Source organism: Phoxinus phoxinus, assembly GCF_949152265.1.
Source record: "Phoxinus phoxinus genome assembly, chromosome: 3".
Lineage (NCBI taxonomy): Eukaryota > Metazoa > Chordata > Actinopteri > Cypriniformes > Leuciscidae > Phoxinus > Phoxinus phoxinus.
The window spans coordinates 163346-180845 of NC_136878.1; the positions used below are offsets into that span (position 1 = coordinate 163346).

The 17500-nt window shown below is 49.1% G+C and overlaps 2 protein-coding genes across 3 annotated transcripts in view; one reads left to right on the forward strand and one right to left on the reverse strand.

Annotated features, from left to right (window-relative positions):
- ift74 (intraflagellar transport 74) overlaps window positions 1-17500 on the reverse strand; it is a gene marked incomplete at its 3' end in the record, with an annotated part of 36043 nt that overhangs the window by 16717 nt on the left and 1826 nt on the right. Inside the window, exons 2-9 of the mRNA XM_079605558.1 lie at window positions 15080-15218; window positions 14869-15001; window positions 14550-14598; window positions 13909-14007; window positions 11960-12020; window positions 11796-11855; window positions 11653-11714; window positions 806-944 (exon numbers count right to left, since the gene is read on the reverse strand). Coding sequence (XP_079461684.1) covers window positions 806-944; window positions 11653-11714; window positions 11796-11855; window positions 11960-12020; window positions 13909-14007; window positions 14550-14598; window positions 14869-15001; window positions 15080-15163 — 687 coding nt within the window. The 5' untranslated portion in view covers window positions 15164-15218. The remainder of the gene's footprint in view (window positions 1-805; window positions 945-11652; window positions 11715-11795; window positions 11856-11959; window positions 12021-13908; window positions 14008-14549; window positions 14599-14868; window positions 15002-15079; window positions 15219-17500) is intronic.
- LOC306995283 (leucine-rich repeat-containing protein 19-like) lies at window positions 5930-8707 on the forward strand. Of its 2 annotated transcripts, none has more exons than XM_079606757.1 (4): window positions 5930-6268; window positions 6450-6819; window positions 6903-7055; window positions 8034-8707. In XM_079606757.1, the coding sequence occupies exons 1-4, from the start codon at window positions 6164-6166 to the stop codon at window positions 8384-8386; spliced, it is 981 nt and encodes a 326-aa protein (XP_079462883.1). In that variant the 5' UTR covers window positions 5930-6163; the 3' UTR covers window positions 8387-8707. The 2 variants fall into 2 exon arrangements, with proteins under 2 accessions (XP_079462883.1, XP_079462882.1); XM_079606756.1 differs by having other exon boundaries at window positions 5990-6268; window positions 6903-7070.

The window sequence follows — 17500 nt, forward strand, 5'->3', positions numbered from 1 at the left end:
GGATAACTCTGACCGGTGTGTGGGCTAACTCTGACCGGTGTGTGGGATAACTCTGACCGGTGTGTGGGATAACCCTGACCGGTGTGTGGGATAACCCTGACCGGTGTGTGGGATAACCCTGACTGGTGTGTGGGATAACCCTGACCGGTGTGTGGGATAACCCTGACTAGTGGGTGGGATAACCCTGACCGGTGTGTGGGATAACCCTGACCGGTGTGTGGGATAACCTTGACCGGTGTGTGGGATAACCCTGACCGGTGTGTGGGATAACCCTGACCGGTGTGTGGGATAACCCTGACTCGTGTGTGGGATAACCCTGACCGGTGTGTGGGATAACCCTGACCGGTGTGTGGGATAACCCTGACTGGTGTGTGGGATAACCCTGACCGGTGTGTGGGATAACCCTGACCGGTGTGTGGGATAACCCTGACCGGTGTGTGGGATAACCTTGACCGGTGTGTGGGATAACCCTGACTAGTGTGTGGGATAACTCTGACCGGTGTGTGGGCTAACTCTGACCGGTGTGTGGGATAACTCTGACCGGTGTGTGGGATAACCCTGACCGGTGTGTGGGATAACCCTGACCGGTGTGTGGGATAACCCTGACTGGTGTGTGGGATAACCCTGACCGGTGTGTGGGATAACCCTGACTAGTGGGTGGGATAACCCTGACCGGTGTGTGGGATAACCCTGACCGGTGTGTGGGATAACCCTGACCGGTGTGTGGGATAACCTTGACCGGTGTGTGGGATAACCCTGACCAGTGTGTGGGATAACCTTGACCGGTGTGTGGGATAACCCTGACCTGCAGTAGCTCTTCATTGCTGGTCTTCATCTCGGTGTACTTGGCCTGTTTCTCAGCGCTCATCTTCTTGACGATGTCTTGGGCCGCCTGCTTCTCCTGGACTATACTATCCTCCACAGCGCGGATCAGATCCTCTTTCCTGACAGAGAGAAACTCACCGTTATTACTAAACATCATAACCATCCATCCTCATTCCACTGAATCTGTCAGCTTTTAACATCATTCAAGTCAAATCAGCTTTATTTCTACAGCGCTTTACACAATACTGATCTGATCTGACCTCTGACCTTAAGTGCTCCTGAATCTTCATCATCATCATCACTGTTGGTTCTGCAGGCCAGAGGAGAACTGAGCGACTGAGTCTGCTTTCTCACGAGGGTTTTCCTCTATTCTGTCACTGATGTGTGTGTCGCCTCTGGCTTCATTAATTGTGGACATTAATATCCAACAGTATTATTGGTCTGACTGCACTGAGCTGATGATGACATCACTGTGTTCTCCAGAACCCATTTAATAACTGATGATCTTTACAACAGAACTGAATCATCACTGAACTGCCTTCAGCTTGAACTCCATCATTGTCCCGTTATCTCTGTGAAGCTGCTGTGAAACTCTCAGTCCTGTATAAAGCGCTGTATAAGTGAAGCTGACTCGAGGCGGGAGAACGGATTCCTCTTGATCTCCTGGCGTTAGGCTGGTTTGTGGATGCCAGTCGGAGAGCATTCTCCTAAACACAGTCTGCTTCGTCTCAAGAGAAAGGAGAATCGATATTCGATCTGTGCATTCGGTCTTTAAATACCAGCTGTCATTAATGTTAATCAAACTACAGAAACACAGATTCAACAAAGATTAATCTTTACATTTATACAGTGAACATAGTGTTATTTTTAGGGCTGGGGGAATTAACGTGTTAATCTTTGCGATTCATTTTCAGATGTTTAACGCGTAAAAAATAAAAAACAAATATTTTGCCTAATGACTTCCTGTTGCGGCCGCAATTATGAGTGTGCGAACACAAGTCCCCCGTCCTGATGGAGAAGGACAAGGGTGGAGTTTTAAGAGTTTGCATTTAAAAAGTTTCCCGATGGCGCGTTTGACAAAACAAAGATGCAGAGTACAATTAGCAAAGCGGAATTCTAATACCATAGAAGCACCGAATGCCGCCACGCCTGTGTGTGTGTGTGTGTGTGTGTGTGTGTGTGTGTGTGTGTGTGTGGGGGTGCGCTGCGCTCTCTGCTCAATGTCCCGCTCCGTGTTTGCGCGGCGCGTTCTGCTGTCGTTCGGCCCAAACGCTCAGTCATGCGCGATCACGCAGTGGAAAAGCAAAGTCCGCTCTAATAACGTGACATTTCTCAGTAGTGACTTCTGTTTGCAATAGTCTACTGAGCTGGGTTACCCGTGCTGGGCAACAACGGTAAAATCCCCTGCTCTGATCACATGCTCTGGTAATAATAGCTTTATAGGACTATACTTTATTTTGATAATTAGTAAAAAAATAAACAATAAAAATAAAAAATCGATTATGTTGCAAGGAACTGAATGAAGAATAATATATTGATGTTTAATATTATTTTAATATAGGGCTATGTTCTGTTCCTTTTTTTCTCTGTGTTTAATTTAATTAGGGTATTCTACGTTTAATATTGATGATTACAAGCGTGGGGGAAATGCAATAAATTCCAATTAATTACAGCAAATTGTGCAATTAATTTGTTAATAGTTATTTCAGCCCTAGTATTTTACATTTAATTATTACATTTCTGTACCTGAAATGAATACTACTGTTAGACAATATTTTATTTGGAACTTTGTATTTATTAATGCTTATAATTAGTGTAATTTTACATTTTTTTTGTAACGTTTGAGCTTTATTGGTTAGGCTAGTAGTTCGCTGTGGTATCGGAGTGCTTAAAGTGAGGATTAAGAGAGGAAAATGAATGGAAAGCAAAGTTAGTAATTTTTAATCGTTATTTAAATAATCTTAATGATAATTCTAAAGGATTGAGTATGAATGAAATAGAACTGATTTCTGGTTAGTGTTAATGATCGGGCTTTAGAGAGCAGTGATGCTGCGCTGGAGTCAAACATGACAAAACTGAAACTGAAGATTACTTTGAAAACTGTATCAAGAAACTCTGAGACTGTACCAAAGTTCAACAAGTAGGCTATGCTTTTGATTGACACTTCTATAGCAAGCAGCTGACATTGCATTCAAGGTATAGATATTTCATCAGTTCATAAGAATGAACTCATGAGCTTAGGGTTTCTACAGCGCCATGAGCATCAGGAACACAATAAGAGTCGTAGTTCACCTTCTGGAGTTAAAGACTGAGTGTGGTCAATCTTTAGCCAGTCTTTATTACAGAGAGCAAAGGTCTGCTTCTGTCTCCGCTCGTTCCAGTGCGCTAACATATGCTAACATTACACACGACTCAAGGGTAAGTGACTCTAACAATCATATCTATACGTTTTTCTCATTTTTTTAAGAAAACAGTTTAATTCAGTTCACCTTAAGTAGTGCATAAATGTGATATAATAGAGCTGGTTTAAAATGTTTAATGTTCGGTCAGGTTCAGAAGATATTACCCATGTTTATCATTTACGGACCCCCGTCTGTAATTCCTGTCCGGACAGTAAATCCGCTCCCACATTCTGAGTGACAGGAGCTTGTCCTGGGCCCAGAGATAAACCTGCCTCGCTGTTCTGTTGAGATTGCGTGAGCGCAGACCTCCCTGGAGATTTATGTAAGCAACTGTCGCCGTGTTGTCCATCCGCACTAGGACATGAAAGCATCTCACCTGAGGGAGAAAGTGTTCCACTGCGTGCTAGTGTGTGCCAGGGCCAGTCACGTTTCCACTGTCGGGCCAGAGCCGGCCGTGCTAGTGTGTGCCAGGGCCAGTGACGTTTCCACTGTCGGACCAGAGCCGGCCGTGCTAGTGTGTGCCAGGGCCAGTCACGTTTCCATTGTCGGACCAGAGCCGGCCGTGCTAGTGTGTGCCAGGGCCAGTCACGTTTCCATTGTCGGACCAGAGCCGGCCGTGCTAGTGTGTGCCAGGGCCAGTGACGTTTCCACTGTCGGGCCAGAGCCGGCCGTGCTAGTGTGTGCCAGGGCCAGTCACGTTTCCACTGTCGGGCCAGAGCCGGCCGTGCTAGTGTGTGCCAGGGCCAGTCACGTTTCCACTGTCGGACCAGAGCCGGCCGTGCTAGTGTGTGCCAGGGCCAGTCACGTTTCCACTGTCGGACCAGAGCCGGGCGTGCTAGTGCGTGCCAGGGCCAGTGACGTTTCCACTGTCGGGCCAGAGCCGGCCGTGCTAGTGTGTGCCAGGGCCAGTCACGTTTCCATTGTCGGACCAGAGCCGGCCGTGCTAGTGTGTGCCAGGGCCAGTCACGTTTCCACTGTCGGACCAGAGCCGGGCGTGCTAGTGCGTGCCAGGGCCAGTCACGTTTCCACTGTCGGGCCAGAGCCGGCCGTGCTAGTGTGTGCCAGGGCCAGTGACGTTTCCACTGTCGGGCCAGAGCCGGCCGTGCTAGTGTGTGCCAGGGCCAGTCACGTTTCCACTGTCGGACCAGAGCCGGCCGTGCTAGTGTGTGCCAGGGCCAGTCACGTTTCCATTGTCGGACCAGAGCCGGCCGTGCTAGTGTGTGCCAGGGCCAGTCACGTTTCCACTGTCGGGCCAGAGCCGGCCGTGCTAGTGTGTGCCAGGGCCAGTGACGTTTCCACTGTCGGGCCAGAGCCGGCCGGGCGTGCTAGTGTGTGCCAGGGCCAGTCACGTTTCCACTGTCGGGCCAGAGCCGGCCGTGCTAGTGTGTGCCAGGGCCAGTGACGTTTCCACTGTCGGACCAGAGCCGGCCGTGCTAGTGTGTGCCAGGGCCAGTCACGTTTCCACTGTCGGGCCAGAGCCGGCCGTGCTAGTGTGTGCCAGGGCCAGTCACGTTTCCACTGTCGGGCCAGAGCCGGGCGTGCTAGTGTGTGCCAGGGCCAGTCACGTTTCCACTGTCGGACCAGAGCCGGCCGTGCTAGTGTGTGCCAGGGCCAGTCACGTTTCCACTGTCGGACCAGAGCCGGCCGTGCTAGTGTGTGCCAGGGCCAGTCACGTTTCCATTGTCGGACCAGAGCCGGCCGTGCTAGTGTGTGCCAGGGCCAGTCACGTTTCCACTGTCGGGCCAGAGCCGGCCGTGCTAGTGCGTGCCAGGGCCAGTCACTTTGAATGCCTTCTGTTTGTGATCCGATGTGGATTCTGATCACCTTATAAGGTAGAAATATTTTTACGTGATGCAAAAGACTATGCACGCTAACCATTACCATAGTAAACATTGCAAATAGGAACGCTTGAAGAAATCAGACAAATCATAAAGGCTATCACAATCATGTTTTTATTTGATCGGTCAGTATAGCCTATGTCTCTTTATACCGGACTATCGTAAAATAAAGCAACTTTTTTTGCGGGAGCTTCCTCTGTTTCTCTGACTGAAAATATAACTGTATACCCTACTGGCAGTCGAGAGAGTGCTAAAGCTCATCAGGTCGTATTTTTGGTGGCATATTTGTAGAAATTATCCATCTTTCTAAATGTGATGTAAATATGTCCTGTAACTACCAAATAAACAGAAACAGACGCAACTGAATAAGTAAGTCTGTCCTCTTTCTTTTTTGAAATAGACCTAACGGTAAGCCACTTTAAGCTATTTCTGTGTAGCTAATGTGACACAAGTTAATTCATTATGATCAATGTATCACTTTTTATTGTAGGCCTAACCCTTTGGTAAAACATCGATTCTTGGGTCATCGCGATCTGGGGAGAGTGTGAGGGAAAGGGCCGCACCCGTCTCCCGCTCCTCAGCCAGATCCACACGCGAGCCCCACAATCGCATTGCGGGTGCCACCCGTTTGAAATAAGCAAAGCGGACGCGAAGCACTTTAACTGTGAACATTCACTGTGCTCGCAATCCCCATGCTCAAGGGCAGCACGCTCTCCCCAGACAAGCAAAGATTAAAGAAGTTCCCAATGCGCTAAGCAGCGCAGCATCGGTTGTAGCTTCTGAAAGGGAACACTGTTGAACACTGGGAGACTGTGCCGGATAAACATGCGGATCTGTGTGTCTGATGGCAGATAACAGAAGAGCAGAGACACGGGACCTCAGATGCTGATAGGAGACTGACTCTTCTGCACAAAGATCCTCTTTGTGTGACGCTCATGAAGAGGGTTTTTCCTCTCGAGAGCTTCTCTGTCTCAGCACAGACGGACCGCTTCTCTCCAGAGCTTCTCTTATACTCAGGGTTCGGCCGAGTGTGCTGATGCAGCGCTGTTATCATCACAGGTGACCGAGATCACAGGTGTGTGTGTGTTCGGAGAGATCATGACCGGGACAGGTGTGTGTGTGTTCGGAGAGATCGTGACCGGGACAGTGTGTGTGTTCCTGATGGCAGTCGTTCTGATGAGCTCACAGGGGATCGCACTGCAGGTGAGAGCTTCAGGTGTTGCTTTACAGTCAATCATAGAAACATTTTCTAAATCAGTCACTGTCTAACAACAAGACAAATCATAGACTGCATTGTGGAGACCATGTCCATGTGAAATAAAGTGAAAAGAGAATCTGCAGTAAATGTTAGGATGTGCAAACAGACATTTCGCTGTGTGTTCAGGTGGACATGAGCAACGCATCTCTAACCAGCGTTCCCACAGGCGCACCCCCAGCCCTCAGCGAGCTGATCCTGAGCCACAACTCCGTCGCGATGTCTGACGTGGATGTGGAGATCTTACGGGAGTATCCCGGGATTCGAGTGCTAGATCTTTCTTACAACCACATACAGTCCCTGCCCGCAGGAGCTTTCAGCAGCCTCACACACCTCGAGACTCTGGCACTGAGGGGCAATGAGCTAGAGACCCTTGACGAAGGCATCTTTGAAGGACTGGTCAGACTGAGGAGTTTGGATCTGGAGGGGAATCCGTGGAGGTGCTCCTGTTCGCTCACGAGCCTCATCAAACATCTGATCGAGTCTGGCGTGGCGACCGGTGAGAGCGAGAGCGTAGGCTGTTTTCCTTCTTCCTGCAGGTATGGTGTTTATGCTCTGGCCAACTTCATGTTTGTTTTGCAGGCAGAGAAGTGTTTTGCTACGCCCCCCAGAAAACAGCCGTCCTTGATGGGAACCCTTTCTGCTTAAATCAAGTCCCAACAGCGAAGACTAGATTAGCAGCACTGCTGACCACAGAGCAGAGCAGCAGCAGCCGCGGCTCCAGCTCCAGCACAGGTGAACACATCAGAGGTAATGAGCTGACTTCAGCTCACGACCCTTAGACAGGGTTAGAGAAAGCCACTGTCACTGTACTCTGGTGTGGATTATCCTACTGGGCACACACTGGGCCCAGTCTCAAACACACAGCCGGTGGGCGGGGGATTAGGAGATCACTGTGTGGAGCTAACATATCCAAACGCGCGCACCTATAGCCTGAACACGTAATGCGCATGTGCACGTTTATGCACAGATAACATTTTTCTACAATTTTCAACGCTTGCACAAATACTGGTGTCGTGCGGATGAGCCGGAGCGTTCCGGTGTCGTGCGGATGAGCCGGAGCGTTCCGGTGTCGTGCGGATGAGCCGGAGCGTTCCGGTGTCGTGCGGATGAGCCGGAGCGCTACGGTGTCGTGCGGATGAGCCGGAGCGCTACGGTGTCGTGCGGATGAGCCGGAGCGCTACGGTGTCGTGCGGATGAGCCGGAGCGTTACGGTGTCGTGCGGATGAGCCGGAGCGTTCCGGTGTCGTGCGGATGAGCCGGAGCGTTCCGGTGTCGTGCGGATGAGCCGGAGCGCTACGGTGTCGTGCGGATGAGCCGGAGCGTTCCGGTGTCGTGCGGATGAGCCGGAGCGTTACGGTGTCGTGCGGATGAGCCGGAGCGTTACGGTGTCGTGCGGATGAGGTGTGTGTCCTCAGGGTTAGAGATGATGTGTGTGTGTGTGTGTGTGTGTGTCCTCAGGGTTAGAGATGATGTGTGTGTGTGTGTGTGTGTGTGTGTCCTCAGGGTTAGAGATGATGTGTGTGTGTGTGTGTGTGTGTGTCCTCAGGGTTAGAGATGATGTGTGTGTGTGTGTGTCCTCAGGGTTAGAGATGATGTGTGTGTGTGTGTGTGTGTGTGTGTGTGTGTCCTCAGGGTTAGAGATGATGTGTGTGTGTGTGTCCTCAGGGTTAGAGATGATGTGTGTGTGTGTGTGTGTGTGTGTGTCCTCAGGGTTCACTGCAGGGCCGCAGACGGCGAGCCACAGCTGGAAGTTTCTGCTGGGTGTCGTGGCTCTGACTCTCAGCACCTCCATCCTCATCGTCTGCGCCGTCAAGTCTCCCTCCTGGTACAAACTGCTGTTCAACTACCGGCACCAGAGGCTGTGTGAGGACGGCGAGCCCGGCGCGCCCGGCGGCCGCTTCTCCAACTTCAGCCTGGACACGCAGCAGACGGAGACCAGCGCGCAGGAGCTGCAGGAGCTGGGGGAGCTGGGGGAGCTGGGGGAGCCGGAGGACGACGGCTACATCGAGGACGGCTACATCGAGACGGGGACTACGGCCCACACCCAGAGGCTCGAGTCGTGAGCCGGAGCTCGGCTGCGTCGAAGGGACAGTGTGTGTGTGTGTGTGTGTGTGCTGCTGGACTAATTTAGCTACGAGGTTTTGCATGAACAGACTTGTGAGGACTGTCTTTTTTCCAATGCAGTAGTGCAATATGAAAATTACTTAAAATATAAAACAACAAAGATCACCGAACCAGAATTGCAAATATGCATGTTAGACCAGTGTGTGTACACACTGCAAACTTCATGTTCTTCCTCAGTGTTTCTGTCTTGTTTTCCAGCTCAAATAAACATTCTTAAATCAAGTTACCTTTACTGGAGGAGAAGCAAAATGACTGAAGATAAAATAAAAAATTATCAAAATTAACCGACTTCATACTTAAGGGGAAAACAAGTTTATTTATGGCAGATTTTGTTTCTTACTTCCTGATCAGTTTCATCATCTCAGCATCGCGGATAGCTTAGAAGAACTTGATATTGCAACAGAAACTTTTCCAGCACTTTAGACACAGTTGCTCCGCTGCGCTTAAAGAAGATTAAAGAACATAGTCCAGCGCCGTGGCACAACGAGCACACTCACACACACACACTCACACACACACACACTCACACACACACACTCACACACACACACACACACTCACACACACACACTCACACACACACACTCACACACACACTGCTGAAAGAGATGCTTCCAGATGTCATAGATCCTCTTCTTAATATCATTAATTCATCTTTGTCTCTAGGATACGTACCAAAAACCTTTAAGCTGGCTATGATTAAACCGCTTGTTAAAAAACAGCAACTTGATCCTACAAAACTAGTCAATTACAGGCCGATCTCTAATCTGCCATTTCTGTCAAAGATATTAGAAAAAGCAGTATCCTCACAACTGTGTTCCTTTCTTGAAAGAAATGATATCTGCGAGGATTTCCAGTCCGGATTTAGACCGTACCATAGTACCGAGACAGCTCTCGTTAGAGTCACAAATGATTTGCTCTTATCATCCGATCGTGGTTGTATCTCTCTATTAGTATTACTGGATCTTAGTGCTGCATTTGACACCATTGACCACAACATCCTTTTAAATAGACTCGAACATTATGTTGGCATTAGTGGAATTGCACTAGCATGGTTTAAATCATACTTATCTGACCGTTATCAGTTTGTAGCAGTAAATGAAGAGATGTCTTATCAATCACAAGTTCAGTATGGCGTACCACAAGGCTCAGTACTAGGACCGCTGCTGTTCACTCTGTACATGCTACCATTAGGAGATATCATTAGGAAACATGGAATTAGCTTTCACTGTTATGCCGACGATACTCAGCTGTATATTTCTTCAAAACCTAACGAAACCTACCAATTCACAACATTAACGGAATGCATAGCTGATATAAAAAACTGGATTACTAGTAATTTCCTACTACTAAATTCAGAAAAAACAGAGATTCTAATTATTGGACAAAAAACTTCCACACTTAATAACCTAGAGTACTGTCTAACACTTGATGGCTGCTCTGTTAAGTCTTCGTCGTCGGTTAGGAACCTGTGTGTGTGTGTGTGTGTGTGTGTGTGTGTGTGTGTGTGTGTGTGTGTGTGTGCTCTTTGATACCAATCTTTCATTTAAAAAGTCATGTGTCTAGTATCTGTAAAACCGCTTTCTTCCATCTTAAAAATATATCTAAATTACGCCATATGCTCTCATTGACAAATGCGGAACAATTAGTTAATGCGTTCATGAGCTCAAGGCTAGATTATTGTAATGCTCTACTGGGTGGCTGCCCTGCACGCTTAACAAACAAACTACAGCTAGTCCAAAACGCAGCAGCTCGAGTTCTTACTAGAACCAGGAAGTATGACCATATTAGCCCCGTTCTGTTAACACTGCATTGGCTGCCTATTAAACATCGTATACATTTTAAAATATTGCTGATCACTTACAAAGCACTAAATGGTTTATCTCCGCAGTTCTTGAGCGAGCTCTTAACGCATTATAGTCCTTCACGTCTACTGCGATCTCAAAACTCCGGCCAGTTAATAATACCTAGAATATCAGAATCGACTGCTGGCGGTAGATCCTTTTCCTATTTAGCACCAAAACTCTGGAACAGTCTTCCTACCATTGTCCGGGAAGCAGACACACTCTGTCAGTTCAAATCTAGACTAAAGACACATCTCTTCGGCCTAGCATACACATAACACATTATAGACTTATATAATTAGGCTGCATAGTTTAGAACAGTCGGGACCGGGAACACTTCCCGTAATCCTGATGTACTCGTTACATCATAAGAAGGATGGCGTCTACGCTAATATTAGTCTCTCTGTCTATCCCGAGGTTTACCGCTGTCCACTGGAACCAGGCCGTATCCAGATCTGATGAAGGACCAGCGCCAGGACACGACGACGACGCCGCTGACCTGAAGTGTCAACCAGTCTCTCCTCCTCTCCACTCGACTTCAACCAACCGGAACTGGACAAATACTCTGATTCATTCTGAACTTCATACACTGTTCACTGATTGGCCAGAGCAGAACTGGCCCCGACTGAGCCTGGGTTCTCCCAAGGTTTATTCTCCATTCTGTCACTGATGGAGTTTTGGTTCCTTGCCGCTGTTGCCTTCCTTCTGGCTTGCTTAGTTGGGGACATTTAATATTCAACAATATTATAGATCTGCCTTAAAGGTGGACGATGATGAAATTGTTTTTTGTATTATTTTCATGTTATCACTGTGAAGCTGCTTTGATACAATCTGTATTGTAAAAAGCGCTATATAAATAAAGGTGACTTGACTTGACTTTAAACACCAAGTCACTTATTTTGATACATTTCTCAGAAAACTTAAATTAAAAACTTGAAGTAAAACACTGAAGTCTCCGAGCCAATCACAGCAGTGGGCGTTTACACTGAAGACTCACAGCCAATCACAGCACACGCCCCTTCAGAGTGTTCAAATCAGAGGCTATAATCAGGCTAGGAAAATGCCTTTTATATCTAAATTATTGCATTTTTTTAAGTAAAATCATACTAACATCATAAGTGCGCCCCAGGACACATGAAACAATAAACACTGCAGTTCATGACCCCTGCAAGACTTCATTTTTTGCAGTGAATGCTGTCATTGCACTTTATAACACAGAAAGTCAAAACCTTATTTAAAGATTTTAAAAACTTGTCAGTGATGGTTACAATACTTTGTCCGCAATATGTAACATTGCTAATTTAAAAAGAAGTTTTGGCGTGAACTAACTCACAAACTCTGCAAATGACAAAAGCACTTACTCTCGTCTCTCAGTGAATATCACGTCCATACTTTGAGCTTCTCTGTCATTCTGCGCTTTCAGCTGATGAGACACACACACACACCAATCAGCAGAAATACAGGAGAGCAAAGAAGAAATGTGTGTTGAATACTGTGAACTCACCATGACGATGTCGTTCACGACCTCATCCATCTCAGTGTTTGTGTTCAGTTTGTCCACCAGCTGCTCATTAAAAAAGACACAGCTTACTTAAATAATGACATCATCATGCGTCTCAACATCACACACACAAGCTGCACTTCTGAACAACTTATAGAATAATGTACCATGTTGTAATCTGCCAGCTGGCCTTGAAGATCTTTAATTTCTCCAGCCAGGACTTCCGCTCTGTTCACAGAAAACGTTTTAACATGACATTAATTCCTGCATCCTGATGTCATCAAAACTAAAGAAAAAGTCTTATTAGAGGATCAGAAATACACACATTTTTTCATCATATATATTTATTCTTCCAAATACCGTATTTTCCAGACTATAAGTCTCACTTTTTTTCATCCTGCGCCCGCTCTCGGCCATCACTTCTAGTCCCGCGCCCGCGCTCGGGCATCACATCTAGTCCCGCGCCCGCGCTCGGGTATCACATCTAGTCCCGCGCCCGCGCTCGGCCATCACATCTAGTCCCGCGCCCGCGCTCGGGCATCACATCTAGTCCCGCGCCCGCGCTCGGCCATCACATCTAGTCCCGCGCCCGCGCTCGGCCATCACATCTAGTCCCGCGCCCGCGCTCGGCCATCACATCTAGTCCCGCGCCCGCGCTCGGCCATCACATCTAGTCCCGCGCCCGCGCTCGGCCATCACATCTAGTCCCGCGCCCGCGCTCGGCCATCACATCTAGTCCCGCGCCCGCGCACGGCCATCACATCTAGTCCCGCGCCCCCGCTCGGCCATCACATCTAGTTCCGCGCCCGCGCTCGGCCATCACATCTAGTCCCGCGCCCGCGCTCGGCCATCACATCTAGTCCCGCGCCCGCGCTCGGCCATCACATCTAGTCCCGCGCCCGCGCTCGGCCATCACATCTAGTCCCGCGCCCGCGCTCGACCATCACTTCTAGTCCCGCGCTCGGCCATCACATCTAGTCCCGCGCCCGCGCTCGGCCATCACATCTAGTCCCGCGCCCGCGCTCGGCCATCACATCTAGTCCCGCGCCCGCGCTCGGCCATCACATCTAGTCCCGCGCCCGCGCTCGACCATCACTTCTAGTCCCGCGCTCGGCCATCACATCTAGTCCCGCGCCCGCGCTCGGCCATCACATCTAGTCCCGCGCCCGCGCTCGGCCATCACATCTAGTCCCGCGCCCGCATCACATCTAGTTCCGCGCCCGCTCTCGGTCATCACATCTAGTCCCGCGCCCGCGCTCGGCCATCACATCTAGTCCCGCGCCCGCTCTCGGTCATCACATCTAGTCCCGCGCCCGCGCTCGGGCATCACATCTAGTCCCGCGCCCGCGCTCGGCCATCACATCTAGTCCCGCGCCCGCGCTCGGCCATCACATCTAGTCCCGCGCCCGCTCTCGGTCATCACATCTAGTCCCGCGCCCGCGCTCGGGCATCACATCTAGTCCCGCGCCCGCGCTCGGCCATCACATCTAGTCCCGCGCCCGCTCTCGGTCATCACATCTAGTCCCGCATCACATCTAGTCCCGCGCCCGCTCTCGGTCATCACATCTAGTCCCGCGCCCGCGCTCGGCCATCACATCTAGTCCCGCGCCCGCGCTCGGCCATCACATCTAGTCCCGCGCCCGCATCACATCTAGTTCCGCGCCCGCTCTCGGCCATCACATCTAGTCCCGCGCCCGCATCACATCTAGTCCCGCGCCCGCGCTCGGCCATCACATCTAGTCCCGCGCCGCACGTCTCTATATCACGGACCCGAGTATAGCGGCGGGAAATATCGGCTCGGCAGAGAATCTAAGCTCTAAACAGGACAGAGTAACACGGCAGATATCGCTCATATACATTTTGTTGACGCCGTAGTTAAGGCGGCAGGCGTGTGTTGCTTAGGCAACCAAAGTGCTGCGGGAAACCCTGTGTTGCGTAACACACCGGACACTATTCAGCCGTTGTTCTGTGTGCTGTTGTGCAGCTGAATAGATGCAATGTCTGTTCTTGGACTTGGATTTTGTGAAATAAATTTCTAAATGAATGCGACTTATAGTCCAGTGCGACTTTTAATTTTTTGTCTTAATAATTCTGGTGGCTCTGAAGGTAAACGTACCGTTTTTCATAAGACAGAAACACTGAGTTCTCCTGACTGAAGGTGTCGATGTCCTTCTGTAGTTTAGTGGACTCCATCGTCAGCTCGTTGATTTTACTCCTGAAGCAAACAAACATATATTAATAATCAGATATTATTACAGTTTTTCTCAATTGCTAAAACACTAAACCCTATTGTCTGAACCAAATGCTCAGTTGCCTGAACCCACTGATTGAATCAATCACTCTTTTGGCAAAACCATAAGCACTTTTCACCTGTTTAGACACAACTCGCCAACACATTTTCATTGTGATGCACCCGTGCTGCATAATGGTGAGCACAGGTGACAAAAGTCAAACACAATTAAGGCACAGTTGTCACCACTTGAACACAACAACTCAAAATTGATCACACTTGTGGCTAATGATGTGAGGGAACATACACAGTAAGCCAGTTCAGAGAGCACTGGTTTGTGTGGCCCTACAATGGATAGAAATCTGAGTGGTTTTGTGAATGTAGCTTGAAAATTGGGTTTTGTGATCACAGTTTAGAGAAAAGGAGATCAGCTTTCAAGAAATGTGTCTTAGCGATCGAGAAAAACTGTAATATTAATCAGACCGTCTTATCTGAGAGATAATGAAACATTCAATAAATGACATTACCGTAATAACCCAAGGTAATATGACTTATCCAGAATTTGCCTCTGAGGTCCTGGAGGAGTGAAAATAAAGGGTCAGTGTGCAGATCTCACATCAGAGAGAGAGAGAGAGAGAGAGAGAGAGAGAGAGAGAGAGAGAGAGAGAGGGAGAGAGAGAGAGAGAGAGAGAGAGAGAGAGAGAGAGAGAGAGAGAGAGAGAGAGAGAGGGAGAGAGTGGGAGAGAGGGAGAGAGGGAGAGAGGGAGAGAGAGAGAGAGAGAGAGGGAGAGGGAGAGAGAGGGAGAGGGAGAGGGAGAGGGAGAGAGAGAGAGAGAGAGAGAGCACCTCTGCCGCCGGTCTTCATCCCGCTGAGGCCCTGCTGCGTCACGGGCCGGTCCGCCACCCTGATCTGTGCTGATAACAGCCCTGCAGCGGCCACGGGTCCTGCTCTGCTGCCGGGCCGGCCGGTCCCCGGGGCCTGTGGACCACACACACACTCATCACTGCAATCTTACACTATCACCACCTGTAACCCGCAACACACACACACACTCACCGCAGTGCTGACTCTGATGGCTGTCGGTGGGCGTCCAGCGCTCGGCCCGAATGACCCGCGGCTCACGGGCCTCTGACCCGCCATTGTGTTCTGATAGTGTAGTTCTGGAATCCTCTACTGTGTTAGATTAGAGTGTCCTCTCCTCGAGAGAAAGAGATACGAGCCTAACTTCAGGATCCGAGTGTCAGAATCATTCAACCTGAAGCAAGGATGTCCTAGACCTTGGTTTAGGCTATAACTGTGTAGACCTAGGGTTAGGTTATAACTGCATAGACCTTGGGTTAGGCTATAACTGCGTAGGCTATAACTGTATAGACCTAGGGTTAGGTTATAACTGCGTATACCTTGGGTTAGGCTATAACTGCGTAGGCTATAACTGCGTAGACCTTGGGTTAGGCTATAACTGCGCAGACCTTGGGTTAGGCTATAACTGCGTAGACCTTGGGTTAGGCTATAACTGCGCAGACCTTGGGTTAGGCTATAACTGCGCAGACCTTGGGTTAGGCTATAACTGCGCAGCCCTTGGGTTAGGCTATAACTGCGCAGCCCTTGGGTTAGGCTATAACTGCGCAGACCGTGGGTTAGGCTATAACTGCGTAGACCTTGGGTTAGGCTATAACTGCGTAGACCTTGGTTTAGGCTATAACTGCGCAGACCTTGGGTTAGGCTATAACTGCGCAGACCTTGGGTTAGGCTATAACTGCGTAGACCTTGGGTTAGGCTATAACTGCGCAGACCTTGGGTTAGGCTATAACTGCGTAGACCTTGGGTTAGGCTATAACTGCGTAGACCTTGGGTTAGGCTATAACTGCGTAGACCTTGGGTTAGGCTATAACTGCGTAGACCTTGGGTTAGGCTATAACTGCATAGACCTTGGGTTAGGCTATTACTGCGTAGACCTTGGGTTAGGCTATAACTGCGCAGACCTTGGGTTAGGCTATAACTGCGTAGACCTTGGGTTAGGCTATAACTGCGTAGACCTTGGGTTAGGCTATAACTGCGTAGACCTTGGGTTAGGCTATAACTGCGTAGTCCTTGGGTTAGGCTATAACTGCATAGACCTAGGGTTAGGCTATAACTGCGTAGACCTTGGGTTAGGCTATAACTGCGTAGTCCTTGGGTTAGGCTATAACTGCGTAGACCTTGGGTTAGGCTATAACTGCGTAGACCTAGGGTTATGCTATAACTGCGTAGACCTTGGGTTAGGCTATAACTGCGTAGACCTTGGGTTAGGCTATAACTGCGTAGTCCTTGGGTTAGGCTATAACTGCGTAGTCCTTGGGTTAGGCTATAACTGCGTAGTCCTTGGGTTAGGCTATAACTGCGTAGACCTTGGGTTAGGCTATAACTGCGTAGACCTTGGGTTATGCTATAACTGCGTAGGCTATAACTGCGTAGACCTTGGGTTAGGCTATAACTGCGTAGACTTAGGGTTAGGCTATAACTGCGTAGACCTAGGGTTAGGCTATAACTGCGTAGACCTTGGGTTAGGCTATAACTACGTAGATCTAGGGTTATGCTATAACTGCGTAGACCTAGGGTTATGCTATAACTGCGTAGACCTTGGGTTAGGCTATAACTGCGTAGACCTGGGGTTAGGCTATAACTGCGTAGACCTGGGGTTAGGCTATAACTGCATAGTCCTTGGGTTAGGCTAGAACTGCGTAGACCTTGGGTTAGGCTATAACTGCGTAGACCTTGGGTTAGGCTATAACTGCGTAGACCTTGGGTTAGGCTATAACTGCATAGTCCTTGGGTTAGGCTATAACTGCGTAGACCTTGGGTTAGGCTATAACTGCGTAGACCTTGGGTTAGGCTATAACTGCATAGTCCTTGGGTTAGGCTATAACTGCGTAGACCTTGGGTTAGGCTATAACTGCATAGTCCTTGGGTTAGGCTATAACTGCGTAGACCTTGGGTTAGGCTATAACTGCGTAGGCTATAACTGCGTAGACCTTGGGTTAGGCTATAACTGCGTAGACCTAGGTTTAGGCTATAACTGCGTAGACCTAGGGTTAGGCTATAACTGCGTAGACCTAGGGTTAGGCTATAACTGCGTAGACCTAGGGTTAGGCTATAACTGCGTAGACCTTGGGTTAGGCTATAACTGCGTAGACCTAGGGTTAGGCTATAACTGCGTAGACCTTGGGTTAGGCTATAACTGCGTAGACCTAGGGTTAGGCTATAACTGCGTAGGCTATAACTGCGTAGACCTTGGGTTAGGCTATAACTGCGTAGACCTAGGTTTAGGCTATAACTGCGTAGACCTAGGGTTAGGCTATAACTGCGTAGACCTAGGGTTAGGCTATAACTGCGTAGACCTAGGGTTAGGCTATAACTGCGTAGACCTTGGGTTAGGCTATAACTGCGTAGACCTAGGGTTAGGCTATAACTGCGTAGACCTTGGGTTAGGCTATAACT